Genomic DNA, 20,559 nt, shown 5'->3' with positions numbered 1-20,559 from the left:
AAAGTGTTTTATCCCCCTTGAGTTTAGAAAATTGTTATGTCATAACTTCAAAACTCTTCTGAAATGCTATTTTCAAACAGTGTTAACCAAATTTTCGTTCTAAATAACAGTAAAAGGTTAAATTCAAACTAGACTGTAGAAAGAATCTTAAATAAGAACTTCGTTTTACAACAACGTACCCTATACTATGCTGTACATACCTTCACATAATTGATGTTATCTCAATATTCAATTATTACCCTATTGTGCGGTTTATTTATTTTATAATAAAAATACAAAATATTCTGAGTGAGCGAAGAGCATTGATATAACTTTTACTACAACATAACTTGTTGTTTTCATCATTTCAAACAACGCTTGTGTTGCGGTTACGGCAATAATATTCATTCTATTAATCTTTATGATAATGTTTGGTAGTTAAATATGAAATAAAAAAATAATTGCGCAATTTTTAGATAGGAACATTAACTTTGGATTATGTACATCCATTTAAGAGCCAAACTGAAAGAAATTGACTAAAATATTTGGTTTTACATTGTTTATAAATGTTATATTAACCAAGATTGTGAAATATGAGATACCGATATCCACTCGTAAGTTCTCTTAAACTGATTATAAGTTTCTGAAACTCGTTCAGTATTTGTATTAATCATTGTTTATAAAGTGAACTTGAAAACAATACGATATTGTTCGATTTACTAGATTGTTTTTAGCAAAAAAACATTGAAAAAGTGGTATTTTTCTTAAATTTACTTAAGTTTCAAATATGTCCACTTATATTATTTCCAAATGTGCTCTACTACATCCAAACAACGTAATGAAGATATTGAGCAATCATCTTGCACATAAAAAAATAGTTTTGAATGTTGTATGTTTGATTTTTGTTAGGTATACGAATATGGGATTGGCTCAATTTTAGACACAAATTCTATACTTTTCCATTATTCCAAAGATTTTTGCGAATGAATAGAGTTTGTTATTGCCGAGCAATAGATGACACCTACGACCTTCGTAATTGATAAAGTATATCGAAGTCCGAAAATCATTTAATAGTTTTAAACCTACTTGATGTGGAAACAGTGCCCCGTACGAAAATGAGGTTGAGTCACTGTAAATGTTCCATCAACCAGGGCCCGAAACTGCTGGAGAACAGCAAGAAATTTCACAAGAGTAACGAATAACAAAGTGCTGATTATTCAACAAGTTAAAGCTGGATGATCAGTAAACCAGCTGTCATTTTTATGCGAATTTGCTTTGCTGAACGATCCAGCAAATTTCATTTTGCTGGATCGATTGCTGAATTTACAGCACAAAAGAATCAGCAAAAATTTGCTGGTTTACAGCAATAAAATTTTGGTGTGTGGTTTAAGTACCAGCAGTGCTCTAACTTTCAAGCGGATATGGGCAAAAACTATAACGAATTGAATGAGTTGCTTACTTTTCTCATAGTGATTCCCATACAAATTTTGAAGGGCTTGTACAGTCTCAGTTTTCATCGAATTGAGCTCAAAATTTTATGTCTGGTTGGCAAATACTGGTACTATGACGAAAATCGCTCTGTCTACCCTAGAGTTATTGCACCTTGAGTTTTAGGAATCCCAAGTTTGGATATTATAGCGCATTGCGCACATTACAAGTGCGGGATTGCGAACAAAAATTTAGTGTCTTCACCGCACTTATTCAGCATGATACGACGAATAAGTGCGATGATGACACCAATCTGATCCAACGTAATCCCCCTCTTTTATACACGATTCGCCTATAAGTCCAGTAATCAATGCAATTTATAATACTAAAATTACAAATAATGTAATATAGAATTCCGTTTTTCTACTCCATCAATGTGATTTTATGGAGGGGCGACATAAAAGAAAATGGGTAGTTTTATCGGCCTTATTAGTTTCCTAATAACATAATCAGTTTCAGTCTATAATTCCGTACATAATTATATTATCTGTACCATAGATCATTATAAAGCTGTGCTAATTCAATGTTAATTGTGAATGTTGTCGATCTCAAGCGATCACTGATACTGAAGCATATGGATTACCTATTCTTACTTTCCTCTCCGCTTTCTCCTGTTCTTTTCCGGGCGTTATCAGTAAACTTACAATACGAACGAAGCTCAAACGAAATTGATAAGACACTACAGTAAATGTATGTTTATTATAAGCGTCTTTTTCAGATTATAGATTTTAGTGGTAATTCAGCATTGTTCGAAGTCAGTCGCTTTCCATTTGAAGTATTCTTCCAAGTCGGTTGTGCGAATTATAGTGTAAACCTTGTAACAAAGAGGAAGATTATAACACGATGACGGAAATCAAGTCTACTATCAAGGAGCAGAACGCGACTCAGCAGCATGGCACTTCTGATATGGTTCATAGTAACAGTGCTCATCAGAACAATTCGTCGGCAACTTCAAATTCTAAAAAGCATCTAAAAAAGCAAACAAGTGCACTGGATAATATAGCATTCCACCTAGGGATTAAAAAGGCAGATAATGATCACATCGATGATCGCAATCTTTTTGTTACTTTACTGCGTAAGTTGATAGATTCTTATTTATTATAATACTAGTGGTCTCGGCAAACTTAGTCTTACCATCAAGTAGGCTGTTGAAAAATGGCCTGTAATCTCCAATACAAAATGACAGATTAGTTTTCTCCCGTTTTTCGGACTATTCCGGAGACAATCCAAAACTTTATCTACGCACTAACACGTCGCAACCCTTCACGATTTCAACTGTGAAAAGATCATTCAAACCCGTCGAGCCGTTCTCAAGCCATTTCGTGACATATAAACACCACTCCATTTTTATTTATATAGAAGAAGATAAAAGATAGATTAAATTATATTAAATATACTCCAAACAATGTCAGTCGTTTTAAATATGCATTTCCGATTCACATTTCAATTTTCTATTCGGCAATCATGTTGATCTTGTTTTGGGATTGCATATAATTTTACAAATTCGTTGCAACAAGCGTTTTAACTGAAAAGTGCAATTCCACTATATGGTACTACTATCTCTACTCATCAATATATTGCTGTTTGCGTTTGACGTGTAAAACCATTCTAACTGAACTTCAAATGCGGTAACACAAAGTAACCAGAGGATACTTAGCAACCATGATCCATATCACCGCCAACCTAGCAAAGAAAATCAATCTTTGGCTTCGCTGTCGTTGTTAAAAATCTTACCGCGTTTGGTGTTCCCGCATTCGATATTTGCATTTCAAACGCACACAGCATTACATATTTGTACCAGAGAAAGTTCATGGCGAGAAATGAGCTTTTATTACGCTCAAGTCAGAGGTACTACTGCGCGGATTCAATGCACTTGGTGCAAAAATATAGGGAAAAGTGTTCCATAGCGAACTGACAAAGTGAAACGGTTATAAGTCGGAATCCTTAAACATCGCGAACTATCTTCAAAGCATACATTTTTCACTAACGACGACAAACTGAACGTTTTTACAATGTGTCTGAATTTTCCCTGATACAAGGAATCAGTAAAAGAGAATCCAAAATGGTAATCGGTCTTTCCAAAATAAATATTAAGTTCGCTTTGAAAAAAGCTTTGGAACGATCAACAATTATATTCTATGTTCATGTGACATGGGAACATTTACGGAAGCCTGGAGCCAATTACATCGTGCTTAATGCACGATATGTAGAGGTTCATTTCACGCTATTCGGTGAACGTACACGCCCGTACAAAAGTTTGGGTTCACACCAACCCACCAAACTCAACCTAAATATATAACGTATTTATTTTGGCAACAAAAGATAATGACTTTTGTCTAAAATTATTATTTTTTTGACATTTGTTTCAATGTTTCAACATTAGATATTCTATGTAACTCATTAGTATTATACCTGGGAGAAAGCTTCAGAATCATTTTCAAAATTTCATCCTCTACAGAGCGTTTTTTTTTTCTGGTTCAACAGCTAGTCCATTAGGGCGGTTCTAAATTTAAAAATGTTTGAGTATCCTATCTCCCATATGTTCTTTACCATTCTTACCATAAAAATAGTGCACTGTGAAATTTTCAGCTTTATAGGTGGTGATTTAAAGGTGGCCAAAAGACAATGTAGATTTATATGGAAATTACTATGGAGAAATTTTGAGATATGTCTCAATCACGCTAATGTAAGTAATGTAAGTACAGTCATCTCTCCCTTACTCGATATTGAAGGGACCATCGAGTTAGGGAGATATCGAGTTACAGAACACAAATCTAGTGCAACTGCGATCCAAGGGACCATCGAGTTAGCCATGAGAACCAACTTTTACTATGGTTCTCTAACTCGATATCGAGATACGGAATATCGAGTAAGGGAGAGTTAACTGTACAAACTTCCCATAGTAAAAACTCATTCTTCAAACCATAATAAAGAAATTTGCTCAAGAGAGAAGTTCAATCCGACGGATAGCAGACGGATATTCATGTGTTTATTTGCTATTATTTAGCTTAATATGGGATTATAGCCCTGCAAACATGTACAAAAATCCCAAACAAAATTAGCTCAAAAGGGATTCGTTTCTTCAGCAACATCCTTCATTAAGGTTTTAAGAATGAGTTCTCACTGTTTGATGATAAGTTTCTACTTACATTACAGTACAAGCGTGTTTGGAACATTTCTCAAAAATTCTCGATACTAATTTTCATATAAACCTACATTGTCTTTGGGCCACCTTTAAATCACCACCTGGAAAGCTGAAAATTTCACAGAACACTTTTATGGTAAGGATGGAAGGGAGATTGGATTTTGAAACAATTTTAAAATTTGAATCGCCCTACTAGTCCATCATGGCTAGCTTGAAAATTTGTTTCAATATTAGCTTGTTCTTAACACAAAGTTTTGATTTTCTATTAATAAGGGGATAAAGACATTTTACATATTTGTTACATTTGGCTTGAATTTTTGAAAGTTATTTTTTTTATCTAGCATGAGCATGAGCTAGATACTTATCTTTATCTGACCAATTTATTGGAACCCCTCTCATCGTAACAACACATCTACTTGAAGGTTTCAAATAAAGAGCTTTTGGTTTACGTGGGGACATTATTAGTTGATTTTTGGAAGCATTGGGGGAAATCTTCCATTTTTGAAAGTATGAAGTATGGTGGAGGAAGATTTTTGACATCCCTGAGGTAACTTAGATGCTGCTTTGTGGAACAGAACCTCTTACAGGAAGTTTTTCAGACTTGGTGTTCTTATAATTAAGCTGAAGTGTACAATTTGACAGATAATTTAGATTATTCTAACAATGTATGATGGAAAATTAATGTTTTTTAATTTATGCCAAATACTGTTGAACAATGCGTTGAACCTAGCATTTTATATCACCTGAGAAGAGACACCTGTTTAGAAAATTACGTGGGATGAATATTTGCGTATTATGAGATAGTCTTTATCGTACAAATAGGAAGAAATATTTTATTTCCGACCCAGAAATTCTACTTTCACAAGACATTTGGCTGTGACGTATACCGGTAAAACATGTGCGCACATTGAGTGCATAATCAAGAACATATGATTATCTCGTCTCGTGTCTTGACCTTTCCTTATCAAATATTCTTCGTGTAGTGTAAAGTATAAACACGCATGTTCTTTGCTAGTGGAAAGAAACTTGCGTAGGCTTATCGCAATACTACCGCGCTCACACACATTATTTCGAATCAAGTGTATTTTTTCTGCACATGTTACTTTTTTTTCTTTCTTAAAACTGATAATTATTGAAACATGGTTTCTTGAACTACTCGATTTATTGTCAAACCTAAATGTAAAAGTGTTTTTTTTTTATCATAACCCTTTTATTTTACGCCTTTATTTTTAACACTTCAGTGGGCGCGCTGTTATATTTTGGACAACGCATGTAAAAAACCTCGCTAGTCATGCACAGCATAAGCGTGGTGGTGGTTCTGGCGATGGTCAATCTCGTGTCGAACGGATGGTTGGCCATATATTTTTTTCCGTCCTATACTAGATTTTATTTAGTTTTTTAAACAGTTGATAATTTTTACTAATTTTGAACTTTTTCACAACAAAATAAAAAGATTCTTGAATTGTAAGCTGCACTTTTTTTTAGTTTACGGAACGCTCATTTTATGAATGAAATTTTGACAGAAAACGGAGTCATAACGCGTCAAAGTGACAGCAATATCAGCTGTATACTGTATCAATCTGGTGCTAGTTCATGTAAATGAAAATTCTCAAAATAATAAGAAAACGATAGTTATGCAACAAATAAGAAAACTGATTATAGGGCAAAAGGACCATCAATGGACACATAATGGTATACCAAAAAAGACCAGAGGCGTCGCGTGAGGAATTTCATCAAACGTGCACAAACCGTTCAATTTAATAATGAATACGAATTTTAAATTGCGTTTCAAAATGTATTTCAGTAAAAAAATGACCCACCTTAATATGTAATTTCCAATTTTGGACGCAACCTTAAATTCGAAGTTTTTTTTTTTAATTTCTTTATTAGTATCATTCCAAACATTACATTTATTTCTTATATCTAGGTGTTCTGTGTAAGACAACACTATCATCCTAATTTGGTAAAACAAATTTAAGATTTTATTTACATTTTGTTAACAACATATTACATTTCATTTGCCGTAGCAGTTCAGATTTTTTACAGGTGAGTTGATTTCACCTGCTTATAAGAGAAAAAAACACGTTTTTTGACATTTGTTCCAATGTTTCAACATTGGATATTCTATGTAACTCATTGGTACCGTAATCCGGGGGCAAATTGATCACTATTTTACAACTTTTTGTTCTGTTATCCTTCGGAATTAAAATTTTGTCAAATAAATTTCGACAAACCCAGTACTCCATTGATCTTTATCAGTTTATGTAATTGACTTTTCATGAAATATTATTTAACATATTATAAAATTAGTTTTAATATAAAAAAATAGAGTAACACATTGGGGCGAAATTGATCATTATATAACAAAGCAGGTTTAAGAATAAATTTTTTTCCCATCTACTAAATTTGGGTCTCCTGAATCTGAAAATGATATCAAAATTATTACAACTCGAGAATTTGATCATTTTATTGCAAAACTAAACTTTGATAATCTGCCTAATGAGCGGTTCCACGCGAAATCGTCCATAAAATGCTGAAATCTGACATGTACCATTCCGATTTGGATGAAACTGCGCAGATGTATTAAGTATATGAGACGAAAATTATCTCATATAATTGGGGATCGTTTAGAATCGAGAGTAACTTCTGATAAGGGCGTATGTATTTTTGGCACCACCATTTAAAAAAAATGTACCTCGGAAACCGTTTGTTATAGAGAAATAGTGTCTGAGGAGGGATGGTAGACAATCAAATAGGCTTTGTAAAAAAATATACACTGAAAAAAAAAATACTTTTATTTTCATGAAAAAATCGAAATTAAACCTTAAAACACAAATTGCAAAAAATAGGTATCTTCGATTTTTTTCAAATTTTTTCTGTAAAATTTCAATGTAAAACCAGATGAACTGTGCTTAAAGTTTCAACATGGTGCAATCTAAAATAAAAAAGTTTTTCTAAGAGCAACTTTTGGTGCATTTCTGAAAATTCAATTTCTGGCCGTAGAAAAGACGTTTTGATGCTGTAATATGATTCTTCATCCAAAAACAATTCAAAATGCTAATAACAATGATCTTCCTAAAACTAGCCGTTTTCTAGATATTTAGGATTCAATTATATTAATATTATAAAACTTAAGAAAATACGTCCGTTTCACAAGTTACTCCAGATGCTCCACCAACAATGTTACGTTTATCTCTTTCCACATTAATATCCCATGTTTTAAGGGCAGTTTCAACATGGTGCAATTTAAAATAAAAAAAATTTTCTAAGGGCAACTTTTGGTGTATTTCTGAAAATTCAATTTCTGGTTATAGAAAAGGCGTTTTGATGCTGCAATATGATTCTTTATCCAAAAACAATTCAAAATTTTATGATATTATTGAATCCTAAATATCTTGAAAACGGCTAGTTTTAGGAAGATCATTGTTATTAGCATTTTGAATTGTTTTTGGGTGAAGAATCATATTACAGCATCAAAACGTCTTTTCTACGGCCAGAAATTGAATTTTCAGAAATGCACCAAAAGTTGCTCTTAGAAAAACTTTTTTATTTTAGATTGCACCATGTTGAAACTGTGCTTAAAACATCTGGTTTTACATTGAAATTTTACAGAAAAAATTTGAAAAAAAAAATCAAAGATACCTATTTTTAAATTGCAAAAAGGTTTAATTTCGATTTTTTCATGAAAATAAAAGTATTTTTTTTTCAGTGTATATTTTTTTACAAAGCCTATTTGATTGTCTACCATCCCTCCTCAGACACTTTTTCTCTATAACAAACGGTTTCCGAGGTACATTTTTTTAAATGGTGATGCTAAAAATACTTACGCCCTTATCAGAAGTTACTCTTGATTGTAAATGGTCTCTCCACCAGTGGAAAAAACTTATTCTATTATATCGAAACTATGTGCAAAATTGCATTTGAATCCAAGGTAGTCGAGTTTCATCGTTTATCGATTTGGCGTGGAACCGCTCTAATACGCCTAAATGTGCACCCCGGGAGGGTCCATAATAGGCATTCGGACAACAGTTTTCCAAATGCATATTTCGGTGGAAAAATCGAATGATTTTGTATGTTTCATAGGCGTACTATGAAGTAAAAACATTGAATTTGTTGTTAGACTCCACAAAACGTATATGTGTCTGTGATATCATTGCGGAAAAGCGTCGAGAATGAATTTCAGCTACTAAGGGGTCCATTACTAGCATTGAAACCCCAGGCATAGCACCAGTGGATTGTTTAGCACCAACATTTTTAACTGTATTGTTTACACCTTCAAAAAGTGTAAATATTTTTATGCAAAACTGACCCTAATAAAAATGAAATAGTTCAAAATCATTGTTGTACCGACGCACATTGCGAGGTACGGGACAAACTGCAAGATCAAAACATTTGAATAACCTGGCATGGAAATTAAAGTTGTTGTTGGTCAAAAGAGCTGTAATAAGCATAAATGACATATGATATACGCATAATCGCAAAACTGTCTCAAGCATCATTTTAATTATTTTCATAGTGACGTAAGATGTTATTAGGAAATATTTCTCGCATAACTTATGATCTCGTCCTAAAGTGAAGATGCATCGAAGTCAAACCTCGAATTTTCAAGAGCACAAATCTAGAGTGTGTAGCTCATTGTTATTAAGCGGATAAACGGACCAAAATAAAAACTGTCACGGCTGGGAGACAGAGAATCTTCTCTTCATCGTAGCATTGTGAAATAAAGTGTAAATCCATTCGTTTTCTCTGTAATAACAAGCTACACACTTGGTCACCTATGGCTTTTAGGACGAGATCATACATTATGCGAATTTTCTCTTTTTACTCGTAGATACAAAAGTGAAATACCGGAATCTTTTAAAATGTATTACATACTTGCACATAAATTACAAATCTTGATAATTTTTTTTATTGGAAATTGTTGCTTTATTTGTTATTCTAATAGGTGAATACTTATAGATGGATAACAGTTTTATAAAATCACCGGTCGCATTTGAAAAAAGCGCTGAAATCTTTACTAATATCCATTTTCTAGTAATCCTAGTATACTTAAATACTTACTTACAGATATACATACGTACATTCATTTATATATACATCCAAACATATGTACATTAGGGCGATTCAAATTTGAAAACTGCTTGAAAATCCAATCTCCCATATGCTCCTTAGCATCGTTACCATAAAAAAGTGTTCTGTGAAATTTTCAGCTTTCTAGGTGGTGATTTAAAGGTGGCCCAAAGACAATGTAGGTCTATATGAAAATTACTATGGAGATTTTTTGAGAAATGTTCCAAACACGCTATTACTGTAATGTAAGAAAAAACTTATCATCCCATATTGAAAACTCATTCTTCAAATCTTAATGAAGGATGTTGCTGAAGAAACAAATCCCTTTGAAAAAAGAGGCCAAATTTCGTGGATTTCGTGAAAATGCGGATTTCCGTTGTCTCTAACGATATTCTTCTATATGATAATTCTTATTATTTACAGGTTGTTAATTGTATCACGATATCTTAGTTTTGGACGATGTCCGGCGCTGGGACATCTCCTTGTACACTATTATTGATACATCAAGGCTTTTAAGTGGAATGATGACTGACTGTTGAACGCTGAAACCCACTTTACGCTTACAGCAATGTATCGGCTATCGGTCCGTCGAGCACGAAAAGCTATATATACAGCCATTCCATGAAAAACCGATCTAGTGGGTCACTGAATTCCGTGAAAATTTGCTATTTTGTTCCTTATCCGAAATAAGGATACACGTGTTTTTGGATTTTTTCGATTAGGATGACCATTTCCGAAATAAGGTGACAGAAAAATCGCAACTTTGCAAAATTTTTATTTAAAAAAAAATCATAACTTTTGGTACCGATTTTTAATTTTCTTGGACAAAATGAAAGCTAAAGATTTTGATTTTTTAAGAAAAATATAAAATTTCACAAAAAATGATTTTTCAAATGAAAAAAAAAATCGTTTTTTTTTGTGTTTGAAGACCTCGGGATCAAAGGGGCTATTGCTGTTTTCATTTTTTCTTGAATGTTCAGAAAATTTTACGTTTACTGTCAAATTTTCAGCGATGTATGTTTTTTAGTTTTTGAGATACCGTAAAATGGGGTGTTAAGGGATGAACAAAAAAATTCTACCTAAATTTCGAGCAACTTCTAGTATGTCAATAATTGAATAAAATACAGTCCTACCATTCTCCCGGCGTGTATAGCAAAAGCCAATTACAATGAAGATGATCCTATGGCAGATTTCTGAGATAATCATAAAAATGTGTGATATTTGACGAAAATGCAAAATGGGGTGTTAAGGAATTTAAGCTTTGTAAATAAAACTATATTTTTCCAACAGCGAAAAAAATATTTTTTTGGTCAATATCGATGATGTGTTCAATCTAATGATGATATTATTTCAACATAATTCAAGTTGGAACTCCTGCAAACGTTAACCGTTTTATTTTACCTGCTAAATCTCTCATACATATCGATTCCTTTTTCAACCAAGCTATAAGTGCATCGCACAATTGTCTTGAAAGGATTTGTATACTTATATGCAGTATTCGTATCCTAGAATAGTGCAGAGCAACCTTGTCATGACTTGTCAAAAGAAGGATAACTTCAACCAGCTTTCAGTTTGAATAGAGTAAGTGTCCAATTTACCTTTTAAATAAAGCACAACACCAAATAACGGATTTGCATGGCACCCAATGGCATAATCGAAAAAAAAAATCCTAACGAAAGTTTCCAATATAAAGCGGAAATTGCACACACTTTGCTCGACAACACTTTGCACATGAACACGAAGCCTTAAAAGTTTTCTAAAAAGAGATCGGAGTTTATCTTGGACGTAGGTAGTGCTTAAAAGAATCAATAGCTCCAAAACCATCTCATATAAGATAACCATTCATATTTCCAAACTTTTCAATGGAACAGCTTTTGAAAATACTGTCATGAAAACCTCATATTTACATTAATCAGTTTTTATCTTTTAGATTATGGCCTTCAGTCTATTATGCTCAAAACGGATTTTAAGTTTTCATCCGACGTTTCGGACATAAAATCCGTTTTTGAGCATAATAGATTGAAAGCCATAACCTAGGAGATCGAAGCGTGCTGTGCTGAACGAAGGACGTAAAAAAATTTGGATTATTTATTATATATTTTTTTTTATCAAAATGCTATTTTAAGTTTCGGTCTCTGTATACCGGAAATTAAGGGGGGCGAATAAGTTTCCATCTCGTTTCAGAGAGCGAGCAAAGGCGCTTAAGCCAAGGCTATAGAGCCAAGACATGAGGAAGCCCATGTTCCATCCCAGGAGAACAACAATGGAGTGTGCATTAACATTATTAGCAATGCCACTTCCGACGATTTCACCTTTAACCCTGAATTGAAACGGTTGGTACGGTTGTCCCCGTTTATTCTTTCCTTGAATTGAAAATATTTTGTCTATCAGTTTATTCATGCGTGAATAACCTAATCGTCATGAGTTTTTCAATTGTCTTCAACCCCAAAGTCTGCACAGTGGGTCTGGCCATTTTAATATTTGTGTCATATCGTTGATATTCTGCAAATATTAATACTGACAATAAAATACCTGAATAAATTTAGGTATTTCAGGATGCTCTTCAATATTGGCTGTGCGCTTAGATTAGATTAGATTAGATTAGATAATAGACTGAAAGCCATAACCTAGAACATTTTCCTAACAATTTTACCAAATTTTGAGATAAGTCTTTTCTGGTGATATTCTGTGACGTACGAAATAGATCCCTTAACTTTCCATGCAGGTTAACTACACGGAACAACCCAAAGCTATATTGAAATACATAACGGCATAAATCAAATGAGTTTAGTAACTTAGGAAAGTTAGAATAGATAATCCCTTAACACCCCACTTATTTTGAAAACGAGACTTTTTTCATAAAGGTTTCTAAAAATCGAAACCCAGATATAATTTTAAAAAGTTTTTGTCTGCACTATGATCTCAATTAAATTTACTTTTCTTCTACGTTACTCGCGAATTTTTCTCAAATATATATCATGGTTTTGTAGATGAATGTATTTAACCCATAAAATTCGAATAAAAATGTTCTGAAAAGTTTTCAATATCTAGCAACCACAATACTTCATATTAATAGATAGCTCCTATTACATAATGCAGCTCACAATCCTCCGAACAAATAGAGCATTTCAGATGACTTATATATCGACTTTCCACGTTTCTGTGATTTGTCGAACTTGATTGAGAAGTTCAATCCCTTAAAACCCCACGAGTCCTTAACACTTCAGTCGTCGCGCTGTTGTATTTTGTACAACACCGTTGAAAAAACCTCGCTTTTTGTTCACAACAACAGCGCGGTGGTTCTGACGGTGGCAAACCGCGCGACGACTGGAAGGTTAACACCCCATTTTACGGTATATTTTTTTGAAAATAAAAAAAAAATAGTAGTTTTTTATCGGCACACTGTACTGCCCATAACTGCATAACAGTCACATTCGACATTTTTGACAAAATGGAGTTAATACCGGGGAGAGTCATCAAATGATGAATACTTTCGATCAACTTACTGAAATCTGTGAGATTGTTCTAGAAAATTCGAAAAAAATACCAAGTTGTTTTGTCACATTGGTAATTATAACCGCATAACAGTCACATTGAGATTATAAATGAACCTCGTAATGTAATAGCAATGAAATTTCTATCAGAATTATTTTCTGACCATTCACCTAGTATGCAACATGAGTTGTACAAAATATTAGCCTCAAATAAGCACTTTTGAGTTCCTGGTAATTTTTAGAAACTTTAGTTTCCTCTCATACTGCCATAAAATGCACAATTGGTATCCCATTTACTCAATGCCTACTTTTGTCGAATGTTACAAATATGCAGTTATGGGCAGTGTAGGTCTCAACGCATTAGATTTATTATTAAAAAAAATAACTTTTGAACAGCTCAACCGATTTCCAATTTTTTTTTATAGAAAGGAAGCTTAACATTTCAAATTTTCAGAAAAAATATATAATCCCGAAAAAAAAAATTTACATGAAAACATATAAAAATTTCAGGAGAGGATGTGCATTTCAAGAACATACATTGAATGCAATAATAGTGCTCAGAATTGGCATTAATAAAAAGTTTAAAAGTGGCAATATGATAAAATATGTTCATCTTAAATCTAAACATCAGTATATAAGGCATAAATCAGGTAATATTCAAAATAGATTATGGTTTTTGTTCAGTTGATATAATTTGGCCATATGTTGAAAACACACTGCATGCATGTATACTTGCAGGCGTATTTCGTGGATCTGATGATTTGCTGCTTGCATTAAATTAAATTATTGATTATCGTTGATATAGGGTCGGTGTTCCCTTAGTAGACGGTGCCCTATAGTCGCACTAGTGGCTTTTTACGGCCGTTTTGCTATAAATTGTTTCAAAATATTGTTAGACATGAAGGTCAGGAGCATTTTATTTAAATAAGGACTTGTCATTTTATAAAGTGGACACTTTGTTTATGCCATATCTTTTTTATTTATTGATAAAATCGTAATCGGTTTTCTGCGCATCGTTCAACTATTATTCTACAATGCTATGAAAATATAAGATCTTAGAAAATGCTTTCCAAAAACTCTTAAGAAAAGCTGATTGTCAAAGTTTAACATTATTTTTCGCAAAACAAAAATCCTTATTTTTATGAACAAATTATATGTTTGTATCCTTTACTATTCTACTGAAGATGTAGCTTTAAAAAAATGAATTATATTCCACCATTCACTGACATTAAGTAACATTAGTTTTTTATCCATTTATGCCCAAATTTGCTGATACACCATCCTTTCACTCCCAGCAAAAGAGAAAAGTAAAAAGCGTGTTCAAAACTAGTTTAGATTACTAAAGAAACTATATTAGTATAAACGAGAGCTAAATCGTAAGTTTAAACCGCAGTCTTAAGTATAAATTTTACTTGATATGATCGTTTTACTAAAAAGTCTTATACTTTTAAAATCATGGAATATCGATCTACAGCAAATTGTAAACGTTTTTCTCCGAATATTTCAATTGGTAATCTCAGAATAACATATTATGAAAATAATATGTGGAAAATACTATCGATTTTATTACAGCAGTGTTGCCAATTTTGATGATTGTCATTGTGCATTGAAAGGTCTTCTAAAAATAAAGCAATTGTTTTTCTTTTGTGCTTTAAATATGACGTGGGGACTAATTAAGTAACTCTATGAAAGCGTAAGTTATTTTTAATATTAATACTATATTAGCACTTCCATCAGGACGTACTTTAAACCAATAAAAAATCTACTAATATCAGTTTCCTTCAAATTTAAAACGTTTTTCTCCAAAAATATCGGGGAAAATGATTTCATTATATGTATCTCTAAAATTGTTGCTCCAAAAATAACTTGATTTTTTCCATCAGGCTTTCAATTGATATTGTTTCCGAAGAACAAGCCTTTTTTTTTAAGGCACTCCGTGCTTGTGGCCACTACTGTGCCGGAATCAGTTTATCTGTATCTTCCTTACCGATACAGTTCTATTTTTAACTAATCTATATTTACATCTGCTTTCACTCTCTTCTGCTCTTTTGCTCTCACACCGAGCAGGTAGGAGAGTGCTCTGCTGTTGGTCCAATCGATTTCCATAAGCCATAGTCCATTGCTCTCGCGGTGGTTCGTTTTGCCGTGTTCCTGAGTCGTTTGAGGCTAGCTGCCTGCGAAGTCGGTCAGTTTGTCTCAGTCACCATCTGAAACTGACGGAGGATGGATGTGCTCTCCCCTCCTAAGCACGGTCCTCCGTGCGGCGTCTTCTGGTGGCTGGACGGGTTATTTTTTGGAGGGGCTGGGAATTGAATCCATGACCTTCCGCTTATGAAGCGAAAGCGTTACCTCAAGGCTACTGACCCCCCTAACAAGCCTTTTTTGAAAATAAAAAATATAGATTGTCGAATTTTCCAGTCAATTTCTAACAATCATTGATTTTGATAACCTCAAAAAATCGACCGTTCTAAACGTTGTTTCTTATTTATGTGCAATTAAATTATTTTGGAGAATACTTTATTATTACAACATTGTACAATACTAGTCGAACGATGTACAGAAAACCGATTGAAATTTAATTGATAAATTAAAATGATACAGCATGCACAAAGTGTCCACTTTATAAAATGAACAGTCCTTACCATTGATACACAGCTATATTTTGATCAAAATATAGCCGAAATAATTAGTTTTGCTTAAAATTTGAGCTCCCTTGCGCCTACAGTAAACCTATTGTTCCTATGAGTGCTACCATAGGAACAATAGGTTTACTGTAGGCGCAAGGGAGCTCAAATTTTAAGCAAAACTAATTATTTCGACTATAGTTTGATCAAAATCTAGCTGAGAGAAATTATTTTTTATTATACGAAATAATTGATGAATTAAGATTTTTTTATATCAAACGAAAGCTTTTGATCCACACTTTGTATTAAAAATATAAAAGTTTTGCAAAAATAAGGTTTTGGTTTGTATTTTGCCAACGCCGTGATGCTTGTGCTACTATAGGAACAAAAATTAGAGATTGTGCTACTATAGGCACATGTGTTCCTATAGTGGCACAGGCGATAATAAAAGCAAATATATAAGTTCTCGTAGTTTTCATATTTTTCCCACAAAATCAAGATGAAAAGCTTTCAGTTGATGTAAAAATAATGACACTAGCGTTATTTTTCGATTTTATACGAATATTTGTTCTTAGCTTTGCGGCTATTGGTATATCGACCCTACACATCCAATAACGCTGTGCGGGGTGATATTGGGTCTAGGGGGGAAACTTTGACCGCCCTTTTAGATGTCTCTCATGGATATTTTGAACTTAAAAAAAAAACAAATCTATGACCATCTACGCACAGATAAAAATATTCAAATTTCAGTGTAGTGTAAATTGAAAAGTACTGTAAAAATAAACCAAATTCATGTTTTGTCACAGCATCATGTAAACCCATATGAATATACATTTAATTTTCAACTAAGAATGCTTGAATTTTGATGCTCCAAATGTGTGCATGAAAACTTAAATTTACAACATATTTTTAGCTGTGCGAGCTATTTACAACGCATTATTGAAGCTTGTTACATGCTTTTCATAATTATGATTTTAGTATGCTGTAAAAATAGTGGCCCAAAGTCACCCTTATGGACCAATGTCAGTATGACACCCCGCACGACGGTAAGCGAAAGAAAGCATAAGTCACAAGTAAACTCTTAAAATTGTATGATATGACCATCTTTTTCCTGTCCAAATTATATTCACATGAGGGTGTTGATAAATTTTTTCTCCACAGAAACCCAAAGTACAATGAGATATTAAGCATATAAGTAACATAACATAATAAAATATTAGTATCTAATGCAGTTAATCGATCGATGTTTCCACGCATATCCTTAGTCTGTCTAAAATACATGATTTACCCTATATCTTGATTTAGTTCCAATAAATATCCTGAAAGGTGCATGCAACTTACATACATACATACAACGCATGTATGACGTTGTCGCTTTCTCACGTCGTGACGCCAGTTGCACACGCTTTTTTTATTCTCGCAAACCGCGTCATATGGGCAATTTCTCTCTCGGGTGCACAAAGTGGAGTGCACCAGATTTTACCTAGAGATACTACGCCACTGTTGGTCTAGAAATGCCAATATAAATGAACATACACGCTTTTCTCGTGCACAAGATATTCTCTGCAATACGATGGAGAGCATCGAGCATTATAATATATTGTTTCGTCTAGGGTTGACCAGGCCCTACGTAGTGTCCACTTTTGGTCCCGAAGAAGCAGACCAATAAACGAACGACTTCTCTCTAGCTGATTTATTGCCCACCACCGAGAGGCAGCGCTCCTGCTCGGCGGGGATACTGGACGATTACAATCACAACTTACAAATAACATTACATAGACACTGGTTACTACGATGATGATTCGTTTCAACACATCTGATTAGGTGCACATTTTTTTTCACTTTTCCCAAAACACATATTTTGCTCTATGAGTCTTTTTGACCATCGATTTTATTTCACCTAATTTTACTACAAAAAGCCTTGTTCCGGCAGGAATAGTTTCGAAGTATAAGCTAAATTGCGAAAAATATCCAATGTGAGAATGCGGAATCACACTAATTACAAACAAAATAACAAAAAAACTATCCAGGTGGCGTAGTACCAGCCGAACTACCAGCGGAATCACGTAAAAATCTAGCAAGCAGAACGACCAAAGCTATCTTTAAATTATATGTAAGTGAAAAAAAACATTTCTATCACTTTCAAAAACATTTTTCCATAGAACATCAACAAGTGGCACAGCATCATCAACCGATTCGGTATTTCACCATGGAAAATATCGCGGAACCGAAGCAATCGTGACAGAAAATTCAAAACCTCAAACAAGAAGGTCACTTGAAGGCTTAAACTTTTTGTTCAGTTGCCAGTGATTTTAGTGAGATTATCACGTTGCCAGTTCTTGGGAAGTTCTATTCGCCAAACTGTGAATAGAGTTATTGTAATGGAGACTATATGCACCCAAAATGATAAGTATTCGCCTATTTAGATTTGTGGAAAACTTCTTGCAAGAAATAGTCAAGAAAATCATTTTTCGCTGATCGAAGAACGCAGTTGAACAGAAATGTAATTTCAAATGGAGCTCACTGAAGATAATTTCTTGTCCATTTCTGCCAAAGAAAATTTTACTTTTCTTGAGCTGTTTCGCTCGTACCTACTGTTTCGTAAGTAGGTATATAAACATTTTAAGCACATTTACAATCTTGCAAGCTTGCAAGCGTGTCTTATTTTATTAGATGTATTCTTTATCACATCCTCTAGTATTCATTAGATTGATGCATATTTTGTTTTTTTTTTCAGTATTAGGTGTTTTAGTCATTCTTTTTATTGCCAGTGTGACTGGTTTTTTTCGTTATGTGGTTCACTGATATATATGACAATTCTTTATTGGAGGTAAGAACATACATTTATCTTTTTTATTATCTAAAATTCTTATGATATTTTTTTCCAGAACCTAAAACTGAGCCACAAATCAACAGCAGCTGAATGGTGGGAGAAACCACCAGTAAACCCACTGCTAAAGGTACACATATTCAACTATACCAACATGGATGATTTTTTCAATGGAAAGGCCGACAAACTCAAAGTAGTGGATTTAGGTCCTTATGTGTACCACGAAACTGCGGAAAAAGTGAATGTTTCATATCATGGAAATGGTACCATAACCTATAAGGTGAGTATTTTTTATGAGTATGCAATTTCAACCTTATTTATTACACAATTACACGATCAAGCAGACACAATACCATACCAAAAACCATCATCGCAAAAAGCTTATAGCGCAGTCCTTAAACATTATATATAGACTTTTAATGGGGCTGGTGTAGTGGTTAGAACAAACGCCTCTCACACTGAGGACCTGGGATCGAAAGCGAAGTAAAGAACTAATCCAGAGTTAAGAAATAACTGGAAGTCTGTTTAATTAAAGTGAATAGTAATAACACAGCGAAACAATCACTTTTTGCGTGTCTCAAGGATCAAATTATGTGTCTCCAATAAATTTCGGGTTGCTTAACCTGATGCCGTTCTCAGAATCAGAGATCAGTATTTGGTCTATACTTTCGTAATCGGAAAGTTTCAAAATATTCTATCGGGGAAAATTTTTCATACATTTTGTATGGGCTGTAATGCGTCAAATAAAGTGATTTTCATACGGTTTAGTATAAAAATAGTTAAAAAGTGGAAAAATCAAGATTTTATCAATGGAATATTTTAAAACCTTTCGACTATGATAATGTAATCCAAATGCTAAACTCAAGCGAGAAAAAATACAATGTACATTCGTTTTTTATAATCTGCTGGTTCAGACATACCATGTGGTATTATTGATGTTTGCTTGAAATTCAAAGCATGATTCATCAAACTGCTTAGTGATCTAATGCCTCAAGCATGCAAAAAAGGAGTTCAGTATTTATTTAGGAAATAATTTGTTTAAAAATTTGATAAAAATATCTTTAATTGATTTTTTAACACGATCTCAATCTACATACAAAATTATTCGTTTCTCTAATATACAATACTTTTCTAAATCACCAAAAAATAACTTTTGAGCATCGATAGTATTAAGAACTTTATTAAAAACTATTGTTAAACATATAAAGTTTGAATTCTGTGACAAAAATAAATAAATAAATCCTCATACAAGCTGGTAAACTAGCATGCAAGTTGATTGAAATCGTTAAACAATGCATTTTTAACATCCACTATCTCAAAAACTAGACGTGCTACCTATGATATTTTTGAAAACGGCATTGGATTCAGCAACCATAGATTAAGGTGATTATAGAACGAAGCCACACCTCAAATTTTCAAGAGCACAAGACTTGAGAACCAAACAGCGCTCCACGTTGAAAATTTATCCCATTGGTCACCGCCACCAAGCAAGTAATTTGATTGATTTTCAACGCGAACAGTTGTAAGATTCTCCAGTCTTGTGCAGTCAAAAATTCAAAGTTTGGCTTCGTTTTATAATCACCTTAAATAAATAGCGGTATTTTGGTGCTTGAGACAAAAGAATTGTTCCGCAATGTAATAATTGTTCAGAAAACTACTAATTGATGAATTTACATGTAGAGGTTCATGTTTGTCATATTAAAAATCTATTGATCTTCTATCTTCTATATATGTAATATATATTCTATATATTTTTTTTTTAATTAGGGGATATTGTTTTAATTTTTCGAGGTTAAGAAACAGATTTCAGTGAATATGATCAACAAAATACCTTAATTTGATAAGGATCTCAGTAATTATTCGCTAAATTCAAATCCATTCAGCAAACTAGATAGAGAAAAATAACAATTGTAATATTTGAAACTAGCG

At 33.3% G+C, this 20,559-nt stretch overlaps 1 protein-coding gene across 1 annotated transcript in view; it reads left to right on the top strand.

The window, feature by feature from the left end:
- The first annotated feature begins 2,180 nt into the window (after nt 1-2,180).
- Nucleotides 2,181-20,559, top strand: part of LOC5572046 (scavenger receptor class B member 1) — a 43,364-nt gene continuing 24,985 nt past the window's right edge. Inside the window, exons 1-3 of the mRNA XM_001660102.3 lie at nt 2,181-2,542; nt 18,538-18,630; nt 18,689-18,910. Coding sequence (XP_001660152.2) covers nt 18,592-18,630; nt 18,689-18,910 — 261 coding nt within the window. The 5' untranslated portion in view covers nt 2,181-2,542; nt 18,538-18,591. The remainder of the gene's footprint in view (nt 2,543-18,537; nt 18,631-18,688; nt 18,911-20,559) is intronic.

This window comes from Aedes aegypti, chromosome 2 (assembly GCF_002204515.2).
Source record: "Aedes aegypti strain LVP_AGWG chromosome 2, AaegL5.0 Primary Assembly, whole genome shotgun sequence".
Lineage (NCBI taxonomy): Eukaryota > Metazoa > Arthropoda > Insecta > Diptera > Culicidae > Aedes > Aedes aegypti.
Note: the sequence above shows the minus strand (reverse complement) of the source record. Positions and strands in the feature narration are given on the sequence as shown.